General features: G+C 51.0%; 5 protein-coding genes across 5 annotated transcripts; 2 read left to right on the forward strand and 3 right to left on the reverse strand.

Moving 5' to 3' along the window:
* Nucleotides 1–6,007: 6,007 nt before the first annotated feature.
* On the forward strand, nucleotides 6,008–6,241 carry LDX57_009906 (uncharacterized protein; the record flags this gene model as incomplete). The annotated part of the gene is made up of 1 exon (XM_046091648.1): nucleotides 6,008–6,241. One exon carries the CDS (start codon nucleotides 6,008–6,010, stop codon nucleotides 6,239–6,241), a length of 234 nt encoding a protein of 77 aa, XP_045947625.1.
* A 4,604-nt stretch (nucleotides 6,242–10,845) lies between these two features.
* mirD (putative MFS siderophore iron transporter) lies at nucleotides 10,846–12,763 on the forward strand (the record flags this gene model as incomplete). The annotated part of the gene is made up of 4 exons (XM_046091649.1): nucleotides 10,846–11,024; nucleotides 11,082–11,352; nucleotides 11,418–11,760; nucleotides 11,832–12,763. 4 exons carry the CDS (start codon nucleotides 10,846–10,848, stop codon nucleotides 12,761–12,763), a joined length of 1,725 nt encoding a protein of 574 aa, XP_045947626.1.
* A 752-nt stretch (nucleotides 12,764–13,515) lies between these two features.
* LDX57_009908 (uncharacterized protein) lies at nucleotides 13,516–14,520 on the reverse strand (the record flags this gene model as incomplete). Its single annotated transcript, XM_046091650.1, has 1 exon — nucleotides 13,516–14,520. One exon carries the CDS (start codon nucleotides 14,518–14,520, stop codon nucleotides 13,516–13,518), a length of 1,005 nt encoding a protein of 334 aa, XP_045947627.1.
* Nucleotides 14,521–14,674: 154 nt separating this feature from the next.
* LDX57_009909 (uncharacterized protein) lies at nucleotides 14,675–15,484 on the reverse strand (the record flags this gene model as incomplete). Its single annotated transcript, XM_046091651.1, has 1 exon — nucleotides 14,675–15,484. One exon carries the CDS (start codon nucleotides 15,482–15,484, stop codon nucleotides 14,675–14,677), a length of 810 nt encoding a protein of 269 aa, XP_045947628.1.
* Nucleotides 15,485–17,191: 1,707 nt separating this feature from the next.
* On the reverse strand, nucleotides 17,192–20,708 carry LDX57_009910 (putative serine/threonine protein kinase (Kin4); the record flags this gene model as incomplete). Its single annotated transcript, XM_046091652.1, has 2 exons — nucleotides 17,192–19,075; nucleotides 19,143–20,708. 2 exons carry the CDS (start codon nucleotides 20,706–20,708, stop codon nucleotides 17,192–17,194), a joined length of 3,450 nt encoding a protein of 1,149 aa, XP_045947629.1.
* Between the last annotated feature and the right edge of the window lie 1,957 nt (nucleotides 20,709–22,665).

Raw genomic sequence — 22,665 nt, forward strand, 5'->3', positions numbered from 1 at the left:
CGCAAATATTCCGGCTCTGCGTCGGCCATTCTTTTAGGGGATGGCACAGTTCTGCGGCGCTGTCCGGCGCAATCACATCAGTAGAGTGTGCGCCAGCTGAGATGGATCATTCCGGGGTCTTCATCGGGCCCATTTTCACTGTGCCACCAAGTTTCTTCCAAGAGACTACTATCAAAGGGTTCCATCACATATCATGCTATTCTGGCAGCCAACACTTGTGACGTTCTGCGGCGTTCATTGGTGTGATTTTGGGCCTAATGAGCTGTCATCCATGGAACGACTCGACAGGGGGGTCAACTTTTCGGGAGTATTTCTGTTGTTCGTTTTAATCCCCGTCCTGTTGTCTCAACCCACTACGACATGCTCTCCTCTCTTGTGGCCGATCCGCAGACAGGTTGCACCGGAGTCTCCGCATCTACCTCTTTCAACAGCCGTCAAATGATCTTGGCGTTGTGAAAAATTACGCCACCTACCTGTCGTTGCGGTCGTGGACTCGCAGATGGTGTAGCGCCTACCCCGTTCTCAAACTCAGACAGTCTTCCTTTGGGGAGCGAGAGAGAGAATCAACTTCCCGATCCCCTATGTGCTGAAGAAATTCTTCGCAATCTCTGGGAAATGAACACGGGGTTTTCTCGGCATCCAAAGTTTGGAAATACCCAATTCTTCCTAGCACACCCGGGTGTGGTGAGCCAGGCAACTCATCCTCGCTAATATACGCGCGGGTCCCTTCCCTTAACCCTCACTGAGTCAGGTCACCCTTTGACTTCCCGCGTTCTTCGTTGGCTCCTGTCAGCGAGGATCGCCACCAGCTGGCGTCTGTGCTCCGTCTCTGTCTGATTTGACGGTTCGACATCAGATGACGAGAGTTGTCTGCGGTGCTAATGCAGCCGCAGGTGCACCGCTGCTAATCATATCTTGTCCAGGACCCCGGGGAAAATTTTTTAATCCCCCAAAATAGTAGGGTTGTATAAGCGATTGGGACCACCCACGCACACACGAGATAACACGATCACAGGGGTTGAAAAATGAATTGGGCACCGATGGCCTGGTTTTCTATGCACCGCTGTGCCGGCCAAATTAATCTTTGTAGATCAACCTCCTCGAAGGGAGTAAAGGACTTAAGGCATACCTCCTTTGCCACATGTGCCACAGGGGAATTACAATCACAATGAAATCATAGGAAGATGGTTTCCCTGGAACTGGTCTCTCCCGCCTTCCCAAAAGATAAGAGGCAATATTGGTTCTTCCCGAAACTGTCTCCATCGGCCACCCCGACGCGTCTCGGAACAGGAACACTTAGTTTTCACTTTTCAGAGCGTCAAAGACTGGAAATACAAATCCCTCGTTTCAATTTAAAATTTAATCTAACTCTATACCGTAGTGTGATGTTCTTCATCTTCTAGTGTTGCCGTAGTGCAATCTTACTTTTCGATAGTTGGCCCATGCATGCGTAGCTTCAACGGGTTCAAGGCGCAATGCTACTGTACCACCGAGAATAGGAAGGATTGTCTGATCCAGAGAAGAATCTACAATAGGAGTCTCAATAGGAATGAATGAAAGCACGAAGGAACGTAACATTAAACTAAAACTATCCTGCGACATCAAAACCAACCACTGACTGACTGACTGACGTCTCGACAAGCAGTGCATCTTGAATCTTGACTAGCATGCACGCGAGCAAAAACAGTAAAAGGGTTCAGAAAGAAAAAGAGAAAAGTCAGCGGCTCGCTGGAGAAGAGAATAGCTCCATGTGGGCAGTTGGAAACAAGTTCCTTTAACCCGAGAGAGCGAAAAGAAGCGAAAGTAACAGAGCAGAGCAGGAATCCAAGAACAATCAGAACTCAAAGCAAAATAAAACTCAAGAACAAAACATAAGACATATATGCATAATGCTGTAGGGGGTAGTTATAGAAACGTTGATCAGTGGTAACAGGCCCAAGCAATAACAAAGATAAAGGCAGATTTTTTTGGGTGAATTTTTCTTTCGTTTTCTCTTTGCAAATCAAATGTAGTCGTCGCCGAAAAATGTCTCTTGAAAATACATAGAAGCGGTCAAGAAATACACAGAGCTCGAGATGTTGCGGGTTGTCGATGGAAGAGACAAGAGACAGAGAGGACCAGATTTCACGAGAGCTGCGAACTCGGTGGAAAAGAAGAACAGCGCATATCGAAGGGCCGGCGATCGATCGAAGCTCTCACAGCCTTGAGGTCATTTTTTCTCTCATGTCTCCCTCCATATTCCTATAGGCGCTCAGTCAGCCACCGAAGGGGGAAAAACTTGACTCTAAAAAATGCTCGGCTCTGGGAGATGATCTCCAAGAGTTGGTCCATGCGCGCTACTCACCTCGCTCTTGTACTATCTAACCTCCATGGGCAGGGCAGTTGTAACCCTCACGTCGGCGGACCTGCTGTCTCACACCGGTGCAAGAAGTGCCTCTCTTTGCACAGTAGACGACATCGCCCTCGGGGTGAGTGCAGCCACAGTCGTACTTGTAGAAGTATTGAGAGCACATTTTGAGAATTGTTCCTTTGTGGAAGTTCGAAAGGTGTGAAAGAAGTGGTGCGATATGGTTTTAAAGTAAAAGTAGTAGGAGAACGGCTTGGGGTCCAACGGACGATTTTTTTCTTGGGGTAGTGTCAATCGATGGAGAAGGCTTCGGGATCAAAGACGCTTTTTCCCTTGAAGAGTGAACTGGAGAGGAAACTGTTGTGATGATGTTCTGAGTTTTGGTCGGGTCAAAGAAGCCTTTAAATAAGAATCTCCCGGCCCTGGCTTCAATCCGAAATGATAGAGAATGACTGCGGTCGACTGTGCCGCAATAATACCCAGCTACACCAGCAATTATTAAAAAAATAAAAAATGAAAATCATTATCCAGGAGGCCCCCAAAAATGTAATAATGGGAAATTAAAGGGAAAGAAAAAAAAATAAAAAAGATTGCGTACGAAACCAAGAGAAATTGTAGAAAGATGAGTCAGGGTAATAATAGAACTACACATGCAAGTTGATCTTTTTCCCTCGTCCTCCTTCCCAAAAGGTTGTATAAGATTGCGCCGTAGTAGTTGGTGACTCGATCTACATCACGTTCAAATGAATGTCTCCCAACGGATGATTCAAACAGCAAATCGAAGCTCGCGGCCTCCCGAGAACTACTGCACCAGATATCCCCAACAGCAGGGGGACAGTATTGCGGTTATGCGGATCACCTGCGACAGTGGCGTTTTTGTCTGGAGGGGGGTCAGGTTCTTGATTTCCTTTTCCCCCCTAAGGCAGGTTAATGGGGTGTCGCGGTAATCCAGGTCATAGGCAGGGTCCGATGGCAACCCCCTGCCCCGAGCTTTCATTAGAGTTCCGCAGATGCATCATGGGAAAATAACCTGACATCATCTTCAAGGTAATACGGCAGTCGTCTGGATGGAGAGGGCTTGTCACATATGCAGGTGAAAAAAGCCAACGACTGCGCTATCAAATCAATTCTCGTACCCGACCAACAGTGTTCACACCCCCTTCGGGGTCATGTCGCAACCATACACTGTTCCAGACGGTGCATCTGACGAATGTCACGCAAGCAAAAGAATTCACCTGTCCGGTCCTTACATCAAAAGATGAGATGCCTGTCAGGCATCCCCTTATCATGTGCTCGTTTTGGCCCTCGACAGAGGAGGGGAGAACAAGGATGATGTCTGGGAAAAACGCAGGCCAACGTGATCGTCCCGGTATCAGCATGGTACTCCCGGAGGCCATGCCCTTTCGGCTCCGATGTTCGCGTACCTGGTTGCGCAGTGCGGGAAATTTCGTGGTGGAGGTCTGGCTCATAGGCCACTCTGCTGCTCCAGTCAGAGGCGCCGCAGCTTCTGGGCATTTCTGTCCCACATCAACATCAACCGATCAAGCAACCTCCTGCGGATTCAGCCAAGGCATAATGGAGGGCCTCAAGGCGATGCCTTTGGGGGCCTCCAGTAGATTGGAAAGAAAGAGATTGAATCTGCAAGAGCTACACTGCCATCACATCAGTCTTGGTTTCGCTGTCTTGGAAAACCGACCAATGTATGGAGGTCAACATGTTAAACGCAGTTGGTGACATCTGCAAGTCATGAAGTCATGAGCGATTTTTGTTTTCTATTTGATGTGACTATTAGTTTACTTTTTTTTTTTTTTTCTTTGTGCCTTCCTCTTTTTTTTACTCTCGGAGACAAGACCGTTCGAAGAGCGGCAAGCAATTGGGGCCCGAGCTAAGTGATAGCATTGATCGTGAGTGCAAAAAGACAAGCCCCGTTGGTGTGATAATGGCACAGAGTTTCTCTATAGTATAGTCAGCTAACTTAGTGTCCGGCAGTGCAAAGCATTCTCCGCCTATCGTTCTTGCGTCGTTTTTCACCAGCAGCTCGGCCCTCGGGCCCTCAAGCTCACCTAAAGGTGACAATGGATTTAAGGTGTCGGCACAGCACTTGCGGCGCTATAGTACTGCGAGGGAAGCAATCTTCTCTGGCTGCCAGTACGCCCCGTTCTCATTTCAGCCGCTGAGCATCCGCGCCACAAGCCGAATGGTCGAGCGATACGGCGCGGAGAATGGGGGCGCTAAGACGGCGACAATTGACAGGTCGCAGCGTGATGGCACGGCCTTCTTCTAGCCGCCGTTGGCTCTGTGAAGCAAGCCGAGCGGGTCACGAAAACCGCAAGCTTCTAGGGCTGGGGAGGGGAAAGAGAGCTGGGAAAGAAGGTGATTGAGAGAGAAACGACTTGATTGTTGATGCGGAAGAGGCTCTGGAACACGTGACCTGGCCAGTGCTGCGGCCGTTTCTTTTTTTGGCCGTCGATTTTGGGGTCCGTTTTGGCTCTCTTTTCTCCTCTTCATTCTGCCTTACCAGAACTCAAATGGCATTGCCTCATCGTCATTTGCGCCTGATTGGCGTCTGCGGTTTATATATATCTCGCTGCCCCGGATAATCACCCCCGTTCGATGCATTCCCGCAGGATCATTAAAATGCGATGGTCCCAGCTTCAGCTTCGCGCCCGTTGAAATCCAACGAACCTCCCCAGCCCGTTTGTCTTTTCAGGATTCAACAGGCGCTTACCTACAGATTCTAGAAAGTCTCACCGATTGCCAAAAGGAGTGGTGGGATGAACATGAGCTATGCTTGCCAAGCAAATTGGAAATAGTTCGTCGAGGTCATGTGGCTGGCCAAAGGAATGCCCTTGGTGAATCCTGACGCAGTTCGAGTAAGAAGGCAATCAATCCCCTTTCCCCCCACTCATTCCACATTTCCACTTGGTGGCACTTTGTGGGGGAGAACGACATCCTCCGGACTATGGAAACCTTTCGAATGGATGATGGTTCAATCCCAATCAATAGTCAGGGCACGTTTCTTGGCTTTCCTCCCTGGTTGCTGATCATCCGAGGCTGAATTTTCGGGTCGCGTCGGCCCAGCTTAGCTTGTACGAGGGACAACATTTCGGCTTGCGCAACCAATCGATAACTCCCGCTTGGCGCTTTTCCTGGATGTTCCCTCAGAAGGATGATCTATCCAATGAGCCCGGGGTAAAAAGATGTGCTGGAGCCAAGAGATGCACACGAAGGGGGAGATCTTCCAATAATGACGTCCTTCGGGGCCCCGCCTTCTCTGATAAGCAGGCGTGAAACATGTGAATTACGAAATTCAGCGTGTCCGATCCACCATCGGACAGGAAGAATTGGTCGCTTGGAGCTGAGGACCTTTGTCTCTCCCTCTTGGTCTTTGTACTCTGCATATGGGCTGGCAATAGTCGATCGACATTTGTCCCGGATTCACCCACAAACCTCGTTGCCCCTCTTCTCGCAGAGACCCTGCTTGGCCAGTACCCTCACAAGTATAAATAGGTAGCCGAATCCAACCGAGACGGCTTGCTCTTCATCATCCTTCATCCATCTTTCTGCCTTTTGAGAAAAACAAAATCTTCAGACTCTCAAAGTCCTGCCCCTCAAGCCTTTTCCAAGCTACCGTGTTTTTCATCTAAAACCTCTGCCAGAATGTTCTCCAACACTCCCACTCACAAGTTCCTCGTTTTGGCCCCTATCCAATCCGGCCCTCTCTCTGTCGCCGCTGCCGACCAGCCTGAAATTGCAAGCCGGGCTTCTTCGACCCGTGAGCGCTCCAGCAGTCAATCCTCGACCGCTTCAACCGATTCCCCGCTGGGAGCCGTCTCGCCTCTGCCCAGCGGCTTCTTGTACCTGGGTCACGATGCCAGCAACGCCAGAAACTAGCTACGAATCATGAGCAAATCAAGCATTCTCACTGCATGAATCGCGCTGGACACGATCACGTCAGCCTCGGTGTACCGGCCATGCTGACCTGACGTTCTTTCTTTTTTGTTCATCTTTCCTTTTTCTTCTTTTTGGGACGGACAACAAAGGGGAGGGTGCAGTGTCAAGTCTTCTTTCTTTCTTTGTCTTTTAGCTTTCACATCTATCCTGTCATCTTACCATGTCCATGATACCATCCCACGCTGTACAGTTGGTCCCCGGAGAAAAGGGGGCATGAATGTTTGCCAAGCAGACGAGTTGATATCCGCCAAGTCTTGTGCCATCTGATAAATACAGCTTACGTTCCACTGCCAAGCAACAATAGACCAGCAGATCGCCCTCGGTCCGACCGCCAAGAACCCCTGGAGGGAGGAGGGGAGCGTAGAGTGTAGACTGAAGATATGTGATTGCCGATCTGGTTCCTACGTAGACGGGGAAGGATCAGTTCGGTGTCTTGTCAATGTCTTGGGTAGCATCCATCCGTCCTCTGCAGATTGCATTGGATTTTCCAGCCAACTAGATGAGACTGTAGGTAGTCTAGTCCACATCAATACACCGAAGGATATGATATCACCGCCAAAACCATCGGGATCCCTCCCGATGGATCGACCTTTTCTTACCGAATCCGTCGCTTGATTTTCAGTTCCTCAAGGAGTAATCAGATCCCCGTCGTCTCATTTCCATCTCATCAAACGGTATTCTAATCCGAACTGCCTGCTTCGCCCTCCCACCCGTTCAAATCCAAAGAGCGCCCCCAAAAATAAACATGAAAAGAAAGCATAAAATAAGAGCCGACGCAGTCTCAAACCGAATCCCTAACGAACCAACCATAAGACTCTTGTCCCCGCCTCCCGGCTCCCGGCTTATCAAACTTATCTCAGACCAACATGCTCCCCCCGGTTCTTCATACATACGTCTCACCAACAGTTTAGGCAACAAACGGGGATTTTATTTCCTAAACGGCCCCCACGTCATTCGTCCTGAGTAATATCACGGATAAATTAGGTACTTGGGTATGGAACCAGACTACGTCGATCATCTTACTCTTGGGGGGTGATAGGTGGTCTGGGCGTCCATACTGTACTTCTACCGCACATGATATTAATACTGCCACGTACTCCGTGCATGCATACGTATACATGAATAGACACCTACTTGACTGCAGATTGCGTATTCCCAAAGTCCAGTCTCCTGAGGAGGCCTGTCTGTCCCACATTCTACAGCCAAGCCCCCAATCCGTATCCCTTGCGCAAGACCTGACCAGAACGCCACCTGGAAAGACCAAGGCCCCTTCTGCAGGCTCCCTGCCAATGATATGTCCGCGTTGTGCACCTGCTGATAAGACTTCATGTTCATGGGAGATTAGGAACAGGATTCTGCGTGTCGATGTTCTCGTAGACTTTCTTGGGCTCAATTAGATTGGACTGGACTAGACTCGACTGGGCTGGACTGTGTTGTTTCGTGTGCGTGTGCGTGCTTATGCATATAGATACCCCTGTCGTCTTATTTCCTGCCGAGTGTCTCCTCTAATTATCAAGGATGTGAAATCAAGTCTTGGCCCGCTCGCCCGCCCAGCTCTAACTTGCAGATATGCATAAGGAGGAAGACACTTCGTAGTAGTATCCTTGGCGAGGGGAGGAGAAGACAAGTATCATGGGACTTAATGGACTTTTCTCTTTTCTTTATCTCCTCTCTCCCTCCTGTGTGCCTTATCTCTTATCCTGTTTTATGTTTCATGTTCTGTCTTTCCGCCCATATCAATATAATATATATCATATCGCGGACTATTCCCTTGACCAGTAAACTACTACCATCTCAAACCAAACCCCAAGAAACACTAACACAAATATACACACCGGAGCAATACAACTCACCTGCCCAGACCTCTCCCCCTCTGCCCAGACATGACACTCTACAGACAAACAGTTCCTGCTCGGTCCAGCGGACCGAGACGGGACAAGCCAAACCCGCGTCCGTCCATCTCTCGGCATATTAACATCCTCGATCGGACTGCTTCCGACTTGGTATTTATTGGTGGGTTATTTCTTTCTTTATATGCATGCCACCGGTGAAGACTACTTGCCGGTCCTGCTTGGCCATGTTTTGGTCCCCGCGCATGTAGATCTGTGTTGAAACGTGTTGACCGGGCCGTTGTTGAAGTAATATGTAGAGTTGGTTGTCCGGTGTTGTTGTGGGAGGTTGATTAATCGTGGTCGTAGATGTACAATGAATGCTTGGAAATGACTTTTGTGGACGGTTATGCCGTCCTGGCGTAGGTTGATTGGGTGTGAGGAAGTGTGAGACACGGTTTGCCGACCAAGCTTCTTTGAAGGATACAGCGTTTTCTAAAGGAGAGATGATGCTACAAGCCGGTGTATTAGCAGGTTGTAAGTCTCGTCATAACAAAGCCGTTCTAAGGCGAGGTGTTCTTCTACTAGAAGGGATTTTGGTAATGTATAATATAAACAGCCTACGCCGCCAGGCATCGAGATCTTGCTCTGTGCAGCGTAGTTAAACGATTGCCTGCGCCTCGTCTACTCTCAATTAGGAACTTTTAGAGATTTATGGCTTTCATTTGTTAAATGGAGGTAAACATTCATTTGCAGCTCCCGCGCTATTCAAGACAAGCTCAGAGCCAGAAAACGCTCAATGTTTTCTTTTGTCTCGTTTCCCAATGTCATAGCCTAGAACTTAGCGAATCGTGTAGAATTTCTCTTGACACTTCCCTTGAGCAAAAGCGAAGAGGAATATAATGAAAACTCGGAACTGTCTACCGTGTAGGGAAGATCTACAGATCTACAGATTTACCTACAGATCGTCCCTATCGCCCGACTCGAGTCTCTTGGCCACTGTTGGAGAGAAAGTAACGTCCAGATAGTTAGGGCTGCGTTCATCGCGTGATATCTTCGGAATTTACCGGACAACTTACCATCAGCGCCACATCGCTCTGCCGATTCAAGTGCTGGAATAAGCTAGACCATTTACGATGGAGCGATTGTTGCCGAAAAGGTGTGGCTAGGGCTGATTTTTCACCTCGGAAATAGGCATAATAACGTAATTTGCATCTGGGTACTCCGTACGTAAAACTTGATTCCTTACACTGCCTGCTACTGACACTCGGCGAGCATCCAACCTGGTTATGAACCTGAAACTCACCGGGGTCGGCGTGCCGGCCTCGCTGTTTGAATTGGGAAATGACGGAAGCCACGTACACATACTAAACAACAGTCTTTTGGGCTGGGCAGTGATGAAAGGAAATATAGCATAGATAGTTAGAGAACGAAGCAGACGCCTCCACTAGCAGGATGCATCAACACCTTTCGTCTGACCGCGGCAGAACTTGCGAAGAACCATGCCAGTCTCGCCCAAGAGCGCAAGAAAGACCGAGCAGCAAGCTCCTGTGGCGACTGGCTCTAACCTCTAGTTCAATTAGCATCCCCCACACCTCGTATAATGCGTGGATGCCGCGAATTCCGAGCGCAAGTCTAGACGGGGAGCAAACAGCTAGGAGTGGAGATTTAAGGCGCGTAATAACAGCGCTACCAAGGCCAAAACGCAGACTTTTCTTGACCGGACTGGGGGCCGAAATTTGGTGGAGGCGAAACGGTCGTTGGCATCATGGCCAGAGTCGAATTCTAAGCGAGGTTGAGGTCAGGCTCGTAGTCAATACAGTGTGCACTTCACTGCACTGTACTGCGAATCTGATGAAAGAGGGAATCTGTAGTCATCGCCATGATTTCTTCTTAAATGAGGGTTTAACCCTGATGGGATGGGAAACGTAATCGGTCGAGTGTCAACTAGTGTGAGTAGCAATCAGATCAGATGTCAAACCTCATGCTCATGCCTTGTCCCACGACGTGGGCCCAAACGGAGACGGAGGGCATGACTCGGAGAAGCAAAGTTATCAATCAATGCACTAGAAGTTATCTCGGAGCGAAATGTGCGCCCATGCCAGGCAACCATGGTCGACGCTCGGAGATTGCAATCCACCGTGTCTTTACCGCTACCAGTAACCACCACCGAGTGGAGCCCCCTCGAGATCGATTAGATAAGATCCGTGGGACAGGAAAACGCCGGCCAAGGCGAGATCCGAGTGCGTCCACCGAAGCCTTTTCTTATTTTCTCTTTTTTCCTGCTTTGCATCAGATCAAGCACTTTGGCCCCTTGGCCCCGGTGCTCTTCTCAAAGAGGCACTCGGCCGTATTCCTTTGCCACGCAAACCCACAGGAATCCCCGATCTCGGGTCACAAGGAGGAAAAGGATTTAACCAAATGGCTTTTCGGATTGGACGAGTCGGTGCTCGGTTTGTTAACAGCAATAAGACACACTAACTCATCCAGGTCTAGGCGGGAAGTGTTTGGAGACATAGCGAGCGGGACCGGACTCGGTCTTTGCTCTAGTACAGGAAATTCTCTCTCGTTATGTGGGACCGCAAGGGATGGAGTAGGCCATGATTCCCAGAGGCCCGTGTTTAAATATGGCCCTTTCCCTCTTTCTTGGCTCGTGGTGGTCTTGGTTTTGCAGGGTTATTGTCAACTATACGGAGTATGGCATCCTCTCCCATCATGTCCGCCACCAAGCCTCAACCCTCAGCCGAGGTCACTCAGGAGCCCGTCTCCTTGGATCCAGAGCAAACTCGAGAGTCAGAGCTGTCCGAGGAGGAAAACCAGCAGGATGGTGTTCGAGTTGCCGAGGCCGTTACGAAGACCTGGTCTCGGACGTACCTGGTTATTGCATATGTGAGGTAGGCAAAGCCGAATGAAATATCTTCATCCGGGCCCCCGGACTAATGAGAAGACAGCATGTGGCTGGTATATTTCATCAATTATCTCAATAGCAGTTTGACTGCCAACCTGGGAGCCTACATCACTAGTGATTTCTCGGAGCACTCGCTGCTCTCCGTGATCGCGGTCATCACCAGCGTCATGGGCGCTGCGTGTTTGATGCCCATCGCCAAGGTCCTGAACTTGTGGGATCGTATCACCGGGTTCATCATCATGCTTGTCATTGCCATTATGGGCTTGATCATGATGGCTGGCTGCAATAACATTGCGACATACTGTGCCGCCCAGGTATGTTTACCGACAGACTGACTTTCTTCTAGTTCTTTGCATCGCTAATCCAGGCACAATAAAAGGCATTCTACACTGTCGGTTTCACAGGTGCCATTTTCTGCATCGACGTGATGACCTCGGACACTTCCTCGCTGCGCGATCGAGGTATCGCGTTTGCCGTCACCTCCTCGCCCGGTATCATCACTGCGTTCTCCGGCTCGCCTCTCTCGAACCAGTTCCACGAGACGAACTGGCGTTGGGCCTACGGAACCATCTGCATTGTTCTCCCCGTGGTCGCGGCGCCCTTGATCACGGTGTGGCAATTGACCAAGCGCAAGGCCGACAAGGAGGGTCGACTGCAATACAAGCCTCGCAGCACCCGAACCTGGTATGAGAGCGTTTGGTTCTACGTGGTCGAATTCGACGGTGAGTCTCCCTCTATCCTTCCTGCTTATACTAACCCACGCACCTTACTGACTCACCACACCCAATCCTAGTCATCGGCATCTTCCTCATGATCGGCGGCACAATCCTCTTCCTCACCTCCTTCAACATCGCCGGCAACACCGAAAACCAATGGAAATCGCCCAAGATCATCGCCATGATGGTCGTCGGCTTCTGCGTGCTCATCTCCTTCGGCTTCTACGAACGCTTCCTCGCCCCGAAGCCCTTCATCCCCTACCACCTGCTCACCGACCGCACCGTCATCGGCGCCTGCCTGATCGACGTCGTCTACCAGATCTCCTACGCTTGCTGGGGCAGCTACTTCACCTCCTACCTGCAAGTCGTCTACAACACCAGCCTGACCCAGGCCGGCTACATCTCCGCCATCTTCGACTTCATGGACCCCATCTGGCTGATCCTCTGCGGCTTCTGTATCCGCTGGACCGGCCGCTTTAAATGGCTTCTCTGGTTGGCTGTGCCCCTGTACATTCTCGCCAGCGGGTTGATGATCTATTTCCGTGCCCCCGGCCATAACGTCGGGTATATGTGCATGTGTCAGATCTTCCTCGCTGTGGGCGGGGGTACGCTCATCCTCATCGAGCAGGTGTCTGTGCTTGCGGCGTCGTCGCATGAGGACTACGCTGCTATGTTGGCGCTGCTGAGCACGTTCGGTAACATCGGTGGCGCCGTGGGCAGCAGTATCTCCGGTGCTATCTGGACGAATACCCTCCCTGTGAAACTGCGGGAGTATCTTCCGGATAACGTCAAGGATAAGTGGGAGACGATCTATGAGGATCTGGAGGAGCAGTTGAAGTATGAGGTTGGGTCGCCGGCAAGAATCGCGATTCAGAATGCGTATGCGTTTGCGCAGCGGAATATGATGATTGCGGGCACGGCCATTATGGGGTTGGCTATCGTTGCGGTGGCGATTATGAGGAATATTAAGGTGCAGAATAATAAGGATTTGAATAAGGTTTTGTTTTAGGGCCTTGTTCGAGATGGTTCTTGGATGGAGGAAGGGTTGAGAGGTTAGATTAATTGCTACTTAGTATATTCTTTTATTGTATTATCTTATTTATGTACCTAGGTACAGGGTACGACAACTACTGCTTGTTAATGATATTGAAAAAGTCTTGAATGTGTTCACAGGTTCTTTCTTCCTTCTATTTCTCCTTTCCATCTCTCAATCTCTAAATCAACCAAACACTCTATTCGTACTGTTCGCCTGTCGCAGCTCGACGATCTCTATCTATGCAAGGCTTCACAACAAACATAGTTTACTACCTACCCACCATAGCGAGTTATTCATGAACCTTTCACCATTCAGTATCAGGACATATTCATTCTAGTAGGGCCTAGTTTGGTAACGTTGGTGTCAAAAGATAAATACCCAACACAACAGAAATGCAATTCACACTCTAAAGCAAGGGCTCACAATATGGCACATGCATGAAATGAATAAATTCTTTCCACTGATATAGATATCTAACTCTACGTATCACTTCCTTCCTTCTTCGACATTTTTTTTCAGGCTCTCAATCTCCAACCGGGCAAACTACATACCTACGTACCTGTGTACCCACCTAAACATCTACAAGTAGTCATTGGTGAATGTTTTCGCTGTCCGCACCGGGGTTCACGCTGCCCGCGGTGGTCGTTCTTCATTGTGGAATACCCACTGTCTTCTATAACTATATCATGGCCGCGAGGTCTGTCAGTTTGGGGTCGGGGTCTGATTCAAATGTCTTCCACCCATCGCCGTATCCGATCTTCCTGTAAAGAGGAAATCTGCTGATTGTTGCTGTTACCCTCCGGAAACCCCATCACTATATCATTGGGGCAATCTTTTATCCCCGGGTCAGATCCATACCGATCGCTGTCATCGCATCCCGCTATCCAGTCATCATCGTATATTGGTTCTTCAGGCGGCCTCCCTTCATGATTCGCCAGAACCCATCGGAATATTTCCATCGATGCTTCGCGCGACGCGCCTTGCGTTGACGAAAGAGGGATACGGGGGTATGCGAAGCTAGCTTCTGAAGGAGATTGCACGCGAGAGAATAGTTGACGGGGTTCGTGATCGTCCAATCGAAAACCCGAGTCGATTAGCTTTGAACCGTCCTGCAATTGCCACGTCCAGTGGATATACACTAGACGATGTCTTGGACACGTTTCATGTGCTCGGACCCGGAGCGCGCAGTTTTGTTCTCTGGTTTTCCCGACAGGTTGCCATGGTGAAAACGGGAGACTGTTGTAATAGAGGCCATCATCTTCTAGGACAGGAAGATATAGGAGTCTCCAGGCGTCGGCTCTTTCTATAGACTGGTCCCCAGAAGCCTCCCTGTGGAAGTAGGGTCCTGAACCTGCAAGGTCCATGAAAGACTGCGGGGATCCTGTCCATGAGAAACCATTAGGGTCAAGAGGAGGTGTTCCACGCCGGACGGCGGCAATGATCTTGGGCACAAGTCCACTGAGGGCAGCTCCGACCCACAGAGCCGAAAGGCGTGGGCGGCGCGTTCCGCACATAAGAGCAACTATTTCAGCATATCGCACGGGGTCGTCGGCTATCTCGGGGTGTCTTGGGATTTCTTCCAGAACGGGATGCAGCCACGCACTGACGAGGTTGCATGGAATATCGGGCTCCCAGAATGAGCCGCAGAGACTGGACATGACAACGCTGTGATTGCAGCTCAGAGCCATGTAATGAGCCAGTTTATCCCCAATAGCGAGATACTCGTTCATCGACTGCTCGTTTAAAGAAAGCCTCGCTCGATATTCAGCCGTGGCGGGCGGTGGCAGTGCGATAGCCACCCCGTAGTGATTATGTGTTGGGAATGTTAACGTCGCAGCAAAAGCGGCAAAATATTGGTCTCTCAGGTCATGCAACACACAGAATTCAGCGAGGATTTTCTTTCAACGCATCCTGAGATGTGGGAGGCAAAGAGGTCGCAGAGTTTTGCGCAAGGGGTCCATCGTCCTGCCATACAACCCTGAATTCTTGCTTCCCTTGTAAAGAGATCGACCACGGTGCGAGGTAGACCTCATTTTTCATATTAGTGACGATAGCCCTCCATCCCAGATTGGGAGCCAAGATAGCCGCCCACCATCGAGCAACACGCCTGTTTACCCTGCCAATATCAATTTCGATCCGTGGCGCATTCCGATCCGTTGGAGCAGGTCGATTCCAACTCGCCGTCGAGTCCGTGTAAGTGACCTCAGCGCTGTCCTGCTGCTGGGTTTCAACCAGACGGGTACAAAGAATATAAGACCAAGCAAGCGACAGTATCGCAATATAGTTTGGCTGTCTTTGATCCCCGCTCCCAGTCGCTCGCCATGGTCGAAAACTCGTTCCAGACAAAGTGCAAGCACTCGACGACTGGACCCCTATCAGCAGAGCCCCTCGGATCTCTTTCATCGCCTCGCCGACATCGCATTGTCCCGCTTCGGCCACGCGCATTGTCGATGATTCTCCCGTCAGAAGCGCTTTCGTGGGAGAATCGGAGCAAGCAACTTCATACACGGAAAGTTGCGTTGCTGGTATCGCGGGAACTCTGCAGAGCATATCCCGGGGGAAGATGGGTCCAAGAGCGGTTCCATTCTGAAGGCACGTAATGGCCTTTTCCGTGAGCCACCGCCAATATGTTCGAGCTTGATTTGTCGCGGTTTCTAGCTGGGAAGGAGTGGGCTGGAGTCGATCGTCAGCCATGGTGTGTTTTCAATGGGAGGTTTCACGCAGGCCGGTGATAAGGAACTTGAGGGGGGGAAATGGAATGAATGCAGAACTTATAGTTAGACATATCATGATCTATTCACACGTGACCCATTCCTTATATTGTGGTATAGTTCGGAGTGTCATCTTTCGGGACATGCCGTTTAAGTAGAACTGGACTACTCCGTAGACTTCGCATCACTTACTCCAAGGGCTGAGTCAAGAGAACGCGTCTCGCTACTCTCTACCCCATCTCTATGCCATCGAAACGTACTGATCCTATCGAGAGTCGATCGAGCAAGATGGTTGGGCCTAACACTTGTTGACTGAGCTCCAGGACAGCAATGGCACAAAAGTCAAGTCCAAGACCACGCAATTCCATGGCCTTTCCGGCGTCAACCTGAGTTACTCCTTACCTACGGAGTCGTTGACCAACTAGTACGCCGTGCTCCGCCGGAGACTCGTTTCAAAAGCTGTGGCTAGAATTCGCATTCTCCACTTACCTGCAGCTAAGAGAGAACTACTGTACCTACGGAATCCGAACAAAACAGTGGCTGGTTCAGTGACAGGAAAGGAGTAGCCAAAAAGTGATAGCAGATCCCACCGACTCTCGGGTTCTCGAAGGATTTTGATTATAAAACAGAACTACATGCAAATGCTGGATCCGCTGTATGCCAAACGGGACGAGGATTGGAAAAGAACATAGGCAGCAATGCGATGCAATGCAATGATCGCTGCGAAATAGATCCAATAAAACAAGTCAGGTATACCTAGAGAAAAGAGACGAACAATAGTCCAGAGCACAGAGCACACGTCCGGTGACCAATAAAACATATTAAATTACCCTCAATAAACCTGTCGGATGAATTGTCAAAGGCAATTTCATTCCGAGGAAGGGAAAATCAACGCTTCAGTAGGAAGAGAAAAAGGAAGTTAACAAAAAGAGAACAAGGTTGCTCTGGGTCAAAAGGCAATGGACAGGATCAATTTACAATCAATGATATAGTGACAAGGGAGAAAGGAAGAAAAAGGAATACGAAATTTGAACAAAGGAAATAAAGGTTTATTCTTGACAAAGGAAATAAAATAAAATCAATAGAAAATAGAAAAAAAGAAGAAGAGAAAAAACACCCATGCTAGATATGGATATGCACGCGGGAAGAAACAGTTGCTGGTACAAATAAGAGGACAAACCGATAAGCTGCGAGCAACAGAAAGGGGCGAGCGAGTACGAAAGCTGCGTGGGTATCACGGGGTATCCAAATAACCTCTTTTGCTCTTTCAATGTTGGAATCTCAGAGTCCCATTGGACTCAAAATCCTCCTTCCAGTGAAAGCGCCAATCGAAACGTGTCTTCGATTCATCCAAGGGAAGCCGAGCCTTGTTGTGCGGACGGTTCCATGGAGCCTGAATTTCTGTTCATTCAGGTTTCACTAAAACCCTGGAAAAATATCCATTTGTTCAAACATCCGAAGCACAAAGGTACAGAAGTCCATCAGACCAGATCTGCTTGTCTATGTTGCTTCTTCCTGAAGGCGGTCGATTGGGAGCAAGGCAATCCACCAGACAGAGACAACGTTCGACTGGTTGAATCGGTCGGTAGAAAGTTTAGAAAGTAATGAAGTATAGGGGGTGAATGGAAGTCAACGGAAAATAAAGGTGGGGCGCGTCCAAATGACACTGAAAAATTGAGTCTAACCCAATCTACCGGTCATCTCCAGCTCTCGACTTGGCTCGTCGACGGAAGAAGTCCATGACCTTGCGAGCCGCACCAGAGCTGCCGGGGTGGTGTGACAGATCCCGTTCGGATTCGTAGGCGTCTGCAAATTTTCGGTGGTTCTTTTGGAGCACTCCTGGCCCGCGTGCGGACCGGCCAGCCTGCACTGACTGGCGGGACGAATTATCGTACGGGCTATTGTTGTACTCATCGTAGTAGTTGGGTGCCGAGTGGTTGGCATACTGGTTCCGATAGTAATGGTCGCTTTCACTGGGATAGACCTGCTCGGCCGAGGCGCTGTAAGACGTCGCCTGGTGCGATCCGGACGGGGCGCCATGAAGCACGGCAAACTGCTGATCAATACGAGCCTGGTAGTTGATCGGTTCTTCGTTCGTAATGACGTCGTCTGCAGGGCCCCCTTCGGGCATTGTCGAGATCGCATCCTGGGTGCCGTAGCTGGTAGCTCGTGCACGGGGTCGTATAGCTCCGGTCGACGAGTTCTGCTGTTGCATCCGCTCGGCTTGCAACTCGTCATCTGGCGTTTGGGACCGGCTCGACGAAGAGAAGCCCTTCAGGGAGAAGGACGCGGGCAAGAGGGAAAACCGGCGAGGTCTGCTTTCTCCGCCCGCCTCACTCGTTTTCCGATTGGATCCGTACTGAATCGAACGCCGCGAGTCCACGGACATCCGGCTCTCATCGCCCGCATACGGATCGCGCATGCTGGTCGGAGGGTACCGCTTGCCATTCTTTTGCCGAGAGCTGTTTGTTTGGCTCCCTCGGCCTCCGAAGATCGACCCGGACCGTCCAAATAGCTTTTCGCCAATGCCCGAGACCGTGTTCGATCGCTTGTGACCCTTGGGGGGCTCTTGCCGGGGCGTCGTGTTGAATTTTGCCGGTAGCTGCTGGGCGCTCGGGCGCCCGATTGACGTCGGGCTGGGCTGTGACGGATCCTGAGGAATAGGGGCAGAGATAACGTACTGCTTGCTTTTGGGCTGCGCCAATCGGCCCTGGGCATTAGTTGCCGCAACCGTTGGCGCCACAGGTTGCCCGTAGGAGCCTCGCGACGGCAAACGGCCGGTATTAAAGGACGCCATGGAGGCACCGGTGGCGGGTCGGGCGGCATGTGGAGGAGGCATAGTCCCTGCGCCGGTAAGCGCTGTCGAATCCGACGTCGAGCGAGGGAAGTGTCCCGGGGCCGGGGTCGTCTCAACAGCCGGCTTGGTGATCGGCGCCTCAGGCACCTCCTGCACAAGCCTGTGGTTCTCAGACACGCGGCTATTAGATCGGGCTCGAGCCGGCGCCGTTTCCACAGCTCGCGATGAGCTTGCGGCAGGCCCCTCGGCGTCACCGGTTGTCTCCCCTCTCGTTGTCTGAGACTGAGGAGCCACGTATTCAACCTGGACCGTTCGCCGTTTCGTATCCCGGGGAGTCTTGGACCTATCCGTAGACTGTTCTTGGGAGATATCCCCGGCGTGGTGAACCAGTCCACCCAACGAAGGGATCGAGTTTTGGTACGTCTTGGGGGGTTCTCTGACGGACGCACTTCGTGCCAGCGTGGGCGCTTCTTTGCGATTGTCGGTGGGCACCGTCGTGCTGGAGATATCGGCCACTTTCGTCGTGCTACTGGTGATGTGCGACACGATGTGCGAGTATTCGCTCAGCCAACTGTGTCGTGCAACCTCGAAAAGGTCCGCTCGTTTCCGTGGGTCGGGAACCAAGATCCGCCTCAAGAGATCGCGCGCATGGGGCGTAACATATTCGGGGAAAGTCAGGGGAGTGGTGACAATGTATTTGTAGAGTAGGTTGATGTTGTCACCGTCAGGGTTCGCGGGATCGTCATCGAAGGGTAGATAGCCGGCCAGCATCGCATACTGGAGGAGGGAGTGCGTTAGTTTTGTGCTTCTCTGCCTTGTTTCTATAACACCGGGAGATACTCACTAGAATGACACCGCAACTCCAAACATCGACTTTACGTCCCGTGTACAGCGAATCACTCACAACCAGCTCCGGAGCAGCATAGCACGGACTACCGCAGCTGGTTTGCATCAGGTCACCCCGTCGCAGGCCCTTGTTGTTGGTCTTATCGAGGCGCATCCTTTTCACGTAATCCTTGTTCGTCAGGTTGTACTCAATCTCCTCGCCCAATTCATCGACCGGGTCAAACGTGTTCGCGAAACCGAAATCCGTGATGATGATGTTACGGTTCCGATCCAAAAGCAGATTCTCTAGCTTCAGATCACGGTGTACGATACCCTTCTTGTGAAGATACCCGACACCAGAGACCAACTGCGCAAAGAGGCGCCGAGCGGCGTTGTCTTTGAGGTACCGATTGTTCAGAATATGGTCGAAGAGCTCACCGCCGGAAGCGTACTCCATGATGATACCGATGTGTCGGTCTGTCTCCACCATTTCATGAAGTCGAACAATGTTCGGGTGCGCAAGGTCGCGCAGAATGGAGATCTCCCGATAGATCTTGGGCAATCGGCTGGGATTCGATCCGAGCGTCTCCCTTCGGATGAGCTTGATGGCCACCTGAATGGTACCGTCGCGCTTCCACCCCAGCTTGACTTTGCCGAATTCACCCTCTCCGAGCGTCTGTCCCAAGATGTACTGACCAAAAGTCGTTTCCTTGCGCTTGATCGTATTTTCGGTGTAGTCGTGTCGACTGCGCAGCCCGCCGCGACCTCCATCGTCCACACCATCACTCCCCACCAGGGCTAGACCTCCCGAGGGCGGAGCAGCCTCGGGGGGCGGAGAGACCGACGAGCCAGTCTGTCGGACTTGTTCTCGCTCAATGTCCACCGAAGGGTCGCTCACCAGCACCTGGTTGATCACGGTACTCGACTCCTTGACCAAAGTCCCCTGGCCCGGGTATGCCTCCATGCGGTCTTCCGAGTGCTGCGACGGCTCGAACGTCGCGGCGGGTTGATTCCGGTTATCAGCTCCCCTCGAGGAATCCTCGGGCGCTCTCGTGGTTTGCCGACGGGAATGGGAGTCATCCCTCCTCCTCTCGCGATGATTTGCGCTTCGGTCGTCACCTCTGCTCTTTCCATGCCGTGAGCTCGACACCTTCTCGTTCGAACTCTGGTGACTTCGATGGGTCGACGAGGTTCTCGGCGGAGGGACGGGCGGTTCGCCGAGCAGATCCGGGTACATGGGCGATCGATTGCTGCCTTGGGCGGACGAAGGCGCCGCGGGTGTCATGGCCGGAGAAGCATGGGTAGCGCGAGGCAACGACTGCGATTGGAGGTCGCTCATAGCCGAAGAAGCTGTCGGGACCGGAACGGAAGATGGCTGCTGAAGTCTTAGTGGATTGCTCATAGTAGTAGCGCCGTGCGGATCGGTAGACGGTCGCGTTCGCTGCGTGGAGCTAGACGAGAGCTCGGGGAAGTGCTGCGCATGACCGAGGTGCGACGGCGACGCGGGGCCTTGATGGGATGGCAGAGTAAAAGTGGCGGAATGGGCGGGGGTGTACTGAGGGACCGCTTGCATAGCAGCAGACATACCTTCGTATAGTGAAGGCGCAGCAGAACCTAGAACTGCTACGTGACGGTCCGAGACAGCCTCTTCAGGCACGCGTGGGTGGGAATATTTTTTTTTTCTTTGAGACTCGTTGAGATCAATTGCGATCGGCGACCAGAGAAATCCGACAAAAAAAAGAGCCTTCCGGAGGGAGATTCAACTCTCTATCCTTTTTTTATTTGAATTCTCGCTTAATAATTCCTGAACATTCGCTTTAGTCGAAATGCGATCGGTGAGCTGGCAATAATCTTACCGGTCGGGCAGCTGCGGTTCCAAAGTTAATAGGTCGGAGTCATTGAGATCACCGATCAGGGGGGGAAAAGAGAAGGGTGACAACTGACCACGGCGAAAGCAGTCCGAAAAGCTCCCCACGGCGATTGAAGCGATCGATCGGTAATATATCCAGGACACCAGGTCAAGAAGATAACCAGCCGGTTAACAAAGAAACGAAAAAAAGAGGAATTGAAAGGACGCGTGGAAAAGGCAACCGATGACCTGGCGTGGGTTTATTTTTGCCGGTGTTGGAACGAACTCTCCCAGGAAAAACGAGCACTCTTAAGCCCAAGCGAGCCAAATCGGAGGGAAAGAAGCTGCGCTGCAGAATTGACTCCCGTGATATGACACCTCTGTCTCCAGCGATAACCGCCACCCAGTTGGGTAATGCGTTGAGGGGATTGCGGCTCGAAAGAATGTGAGACTTGGGAAGATCGGAGAGAGCGAGTCCGACAAACGCGGGCGGGAAGGAGAAGCAATGCCTCGGAGACGCGCTGCAACCACCACGAGCAACTTTTTCTTTCTCTTTTCTTTTGCCTAAGAGAGAGAGTAAACAGATGGTTCACTTCACCCCGACCACCGACTCAACACTGCAGAATCAATTGACAGGAGTAGGCCGCAATGAGGAGCATGATCGATGGGGGAAGAGAGGGAGGAGATGGAGATTGAAGGTGAAGAGCGAGAAGCAAGAGGGGTGGAGGTCGACAGGGGGCCGGCGCGAGGGGAGAGAAAGAGAGCCGGTGGGAACTCAAGCCCCCAAAGAAGGAACGGAGAAGGGAATAATTGGCACCCAAGGGGCCCGGTCAATAGGTTTACAACTAACAGGATCAAACGAAAGGGACAAGAAGGATAGTTACTAGACTTTGCGGAAGAAAGTAAAGAAAGAAGGAAGAATTGAAGATGAAGTCGCGGAATCCACGGTCCTGACTGTACGGAGGACCTACTGTACACGGACTCTACTAAACTAAACTAACTAACCTCTGGTGCTGCGCTGGCGAGAGGGACAGTGAGAGTGTGATGGACTATGGAGCTAATCCTCTACGAGTTATTAACGAGTATTTGGAGAATGATATAATGATTAATGAATCATCTAATATAATATAATACTGCGGATTATAGCCAGGATCCAGTTACCCTAGAGACGATATTAATAGTAAATGGGAAATCGGCCCCAAACTACGGCAGCTCTTTATCCTGAGGATCAATGCTAATTAAATGATAATGACCATATCTCCGGGTACCTGGCCGATACTAATAGGCACCAAGTAGGTATGACAGCTGGAATAAGGTGCATCGGATCAACCATCACAACAACGCCAATAGTAAACCGCGGTTGCTTGCTTCTTTTCTAGGAGATTAAATTGCCAGGACTCGAACGTGTTCCTGGTCACCCTTACCTACGGCGATACGCCGCAGGGGGGCTGGAGGGCGTCTCGCCATCCTTGGTGACAGTCCCTGGATCCGAGCCATCTGACAGCATGCATCAGAAGTACAGAGGACTACACTATGTACGGTGTACAGTAGCTCCCTCCATGCGTGCATGAGGGAGAGCAAAAAGCTCCGTGAATGAGACGGATCAATTGCATTGTACTCACACTACCTGAGTACTCACAGACAGTGAAGAGGAGAAGTGCCAAGTCATCAGGGGCAACGGAACCATTGTTTC

This window comes from Aspergillus melleus, assembly GCF_016097325.1.
Source record: "Aspergillus melleus strain CBS 546.65 chromosome Unknown contig6, whole genome shotgun sequence".
NCBI classification, from domain to species: Eukaryota; Fungi; Ascomycota; class Eurotiomycetes; order Eurotiales; family Aspergillaceae; genus Aspergillus; species Aspergillus melleus.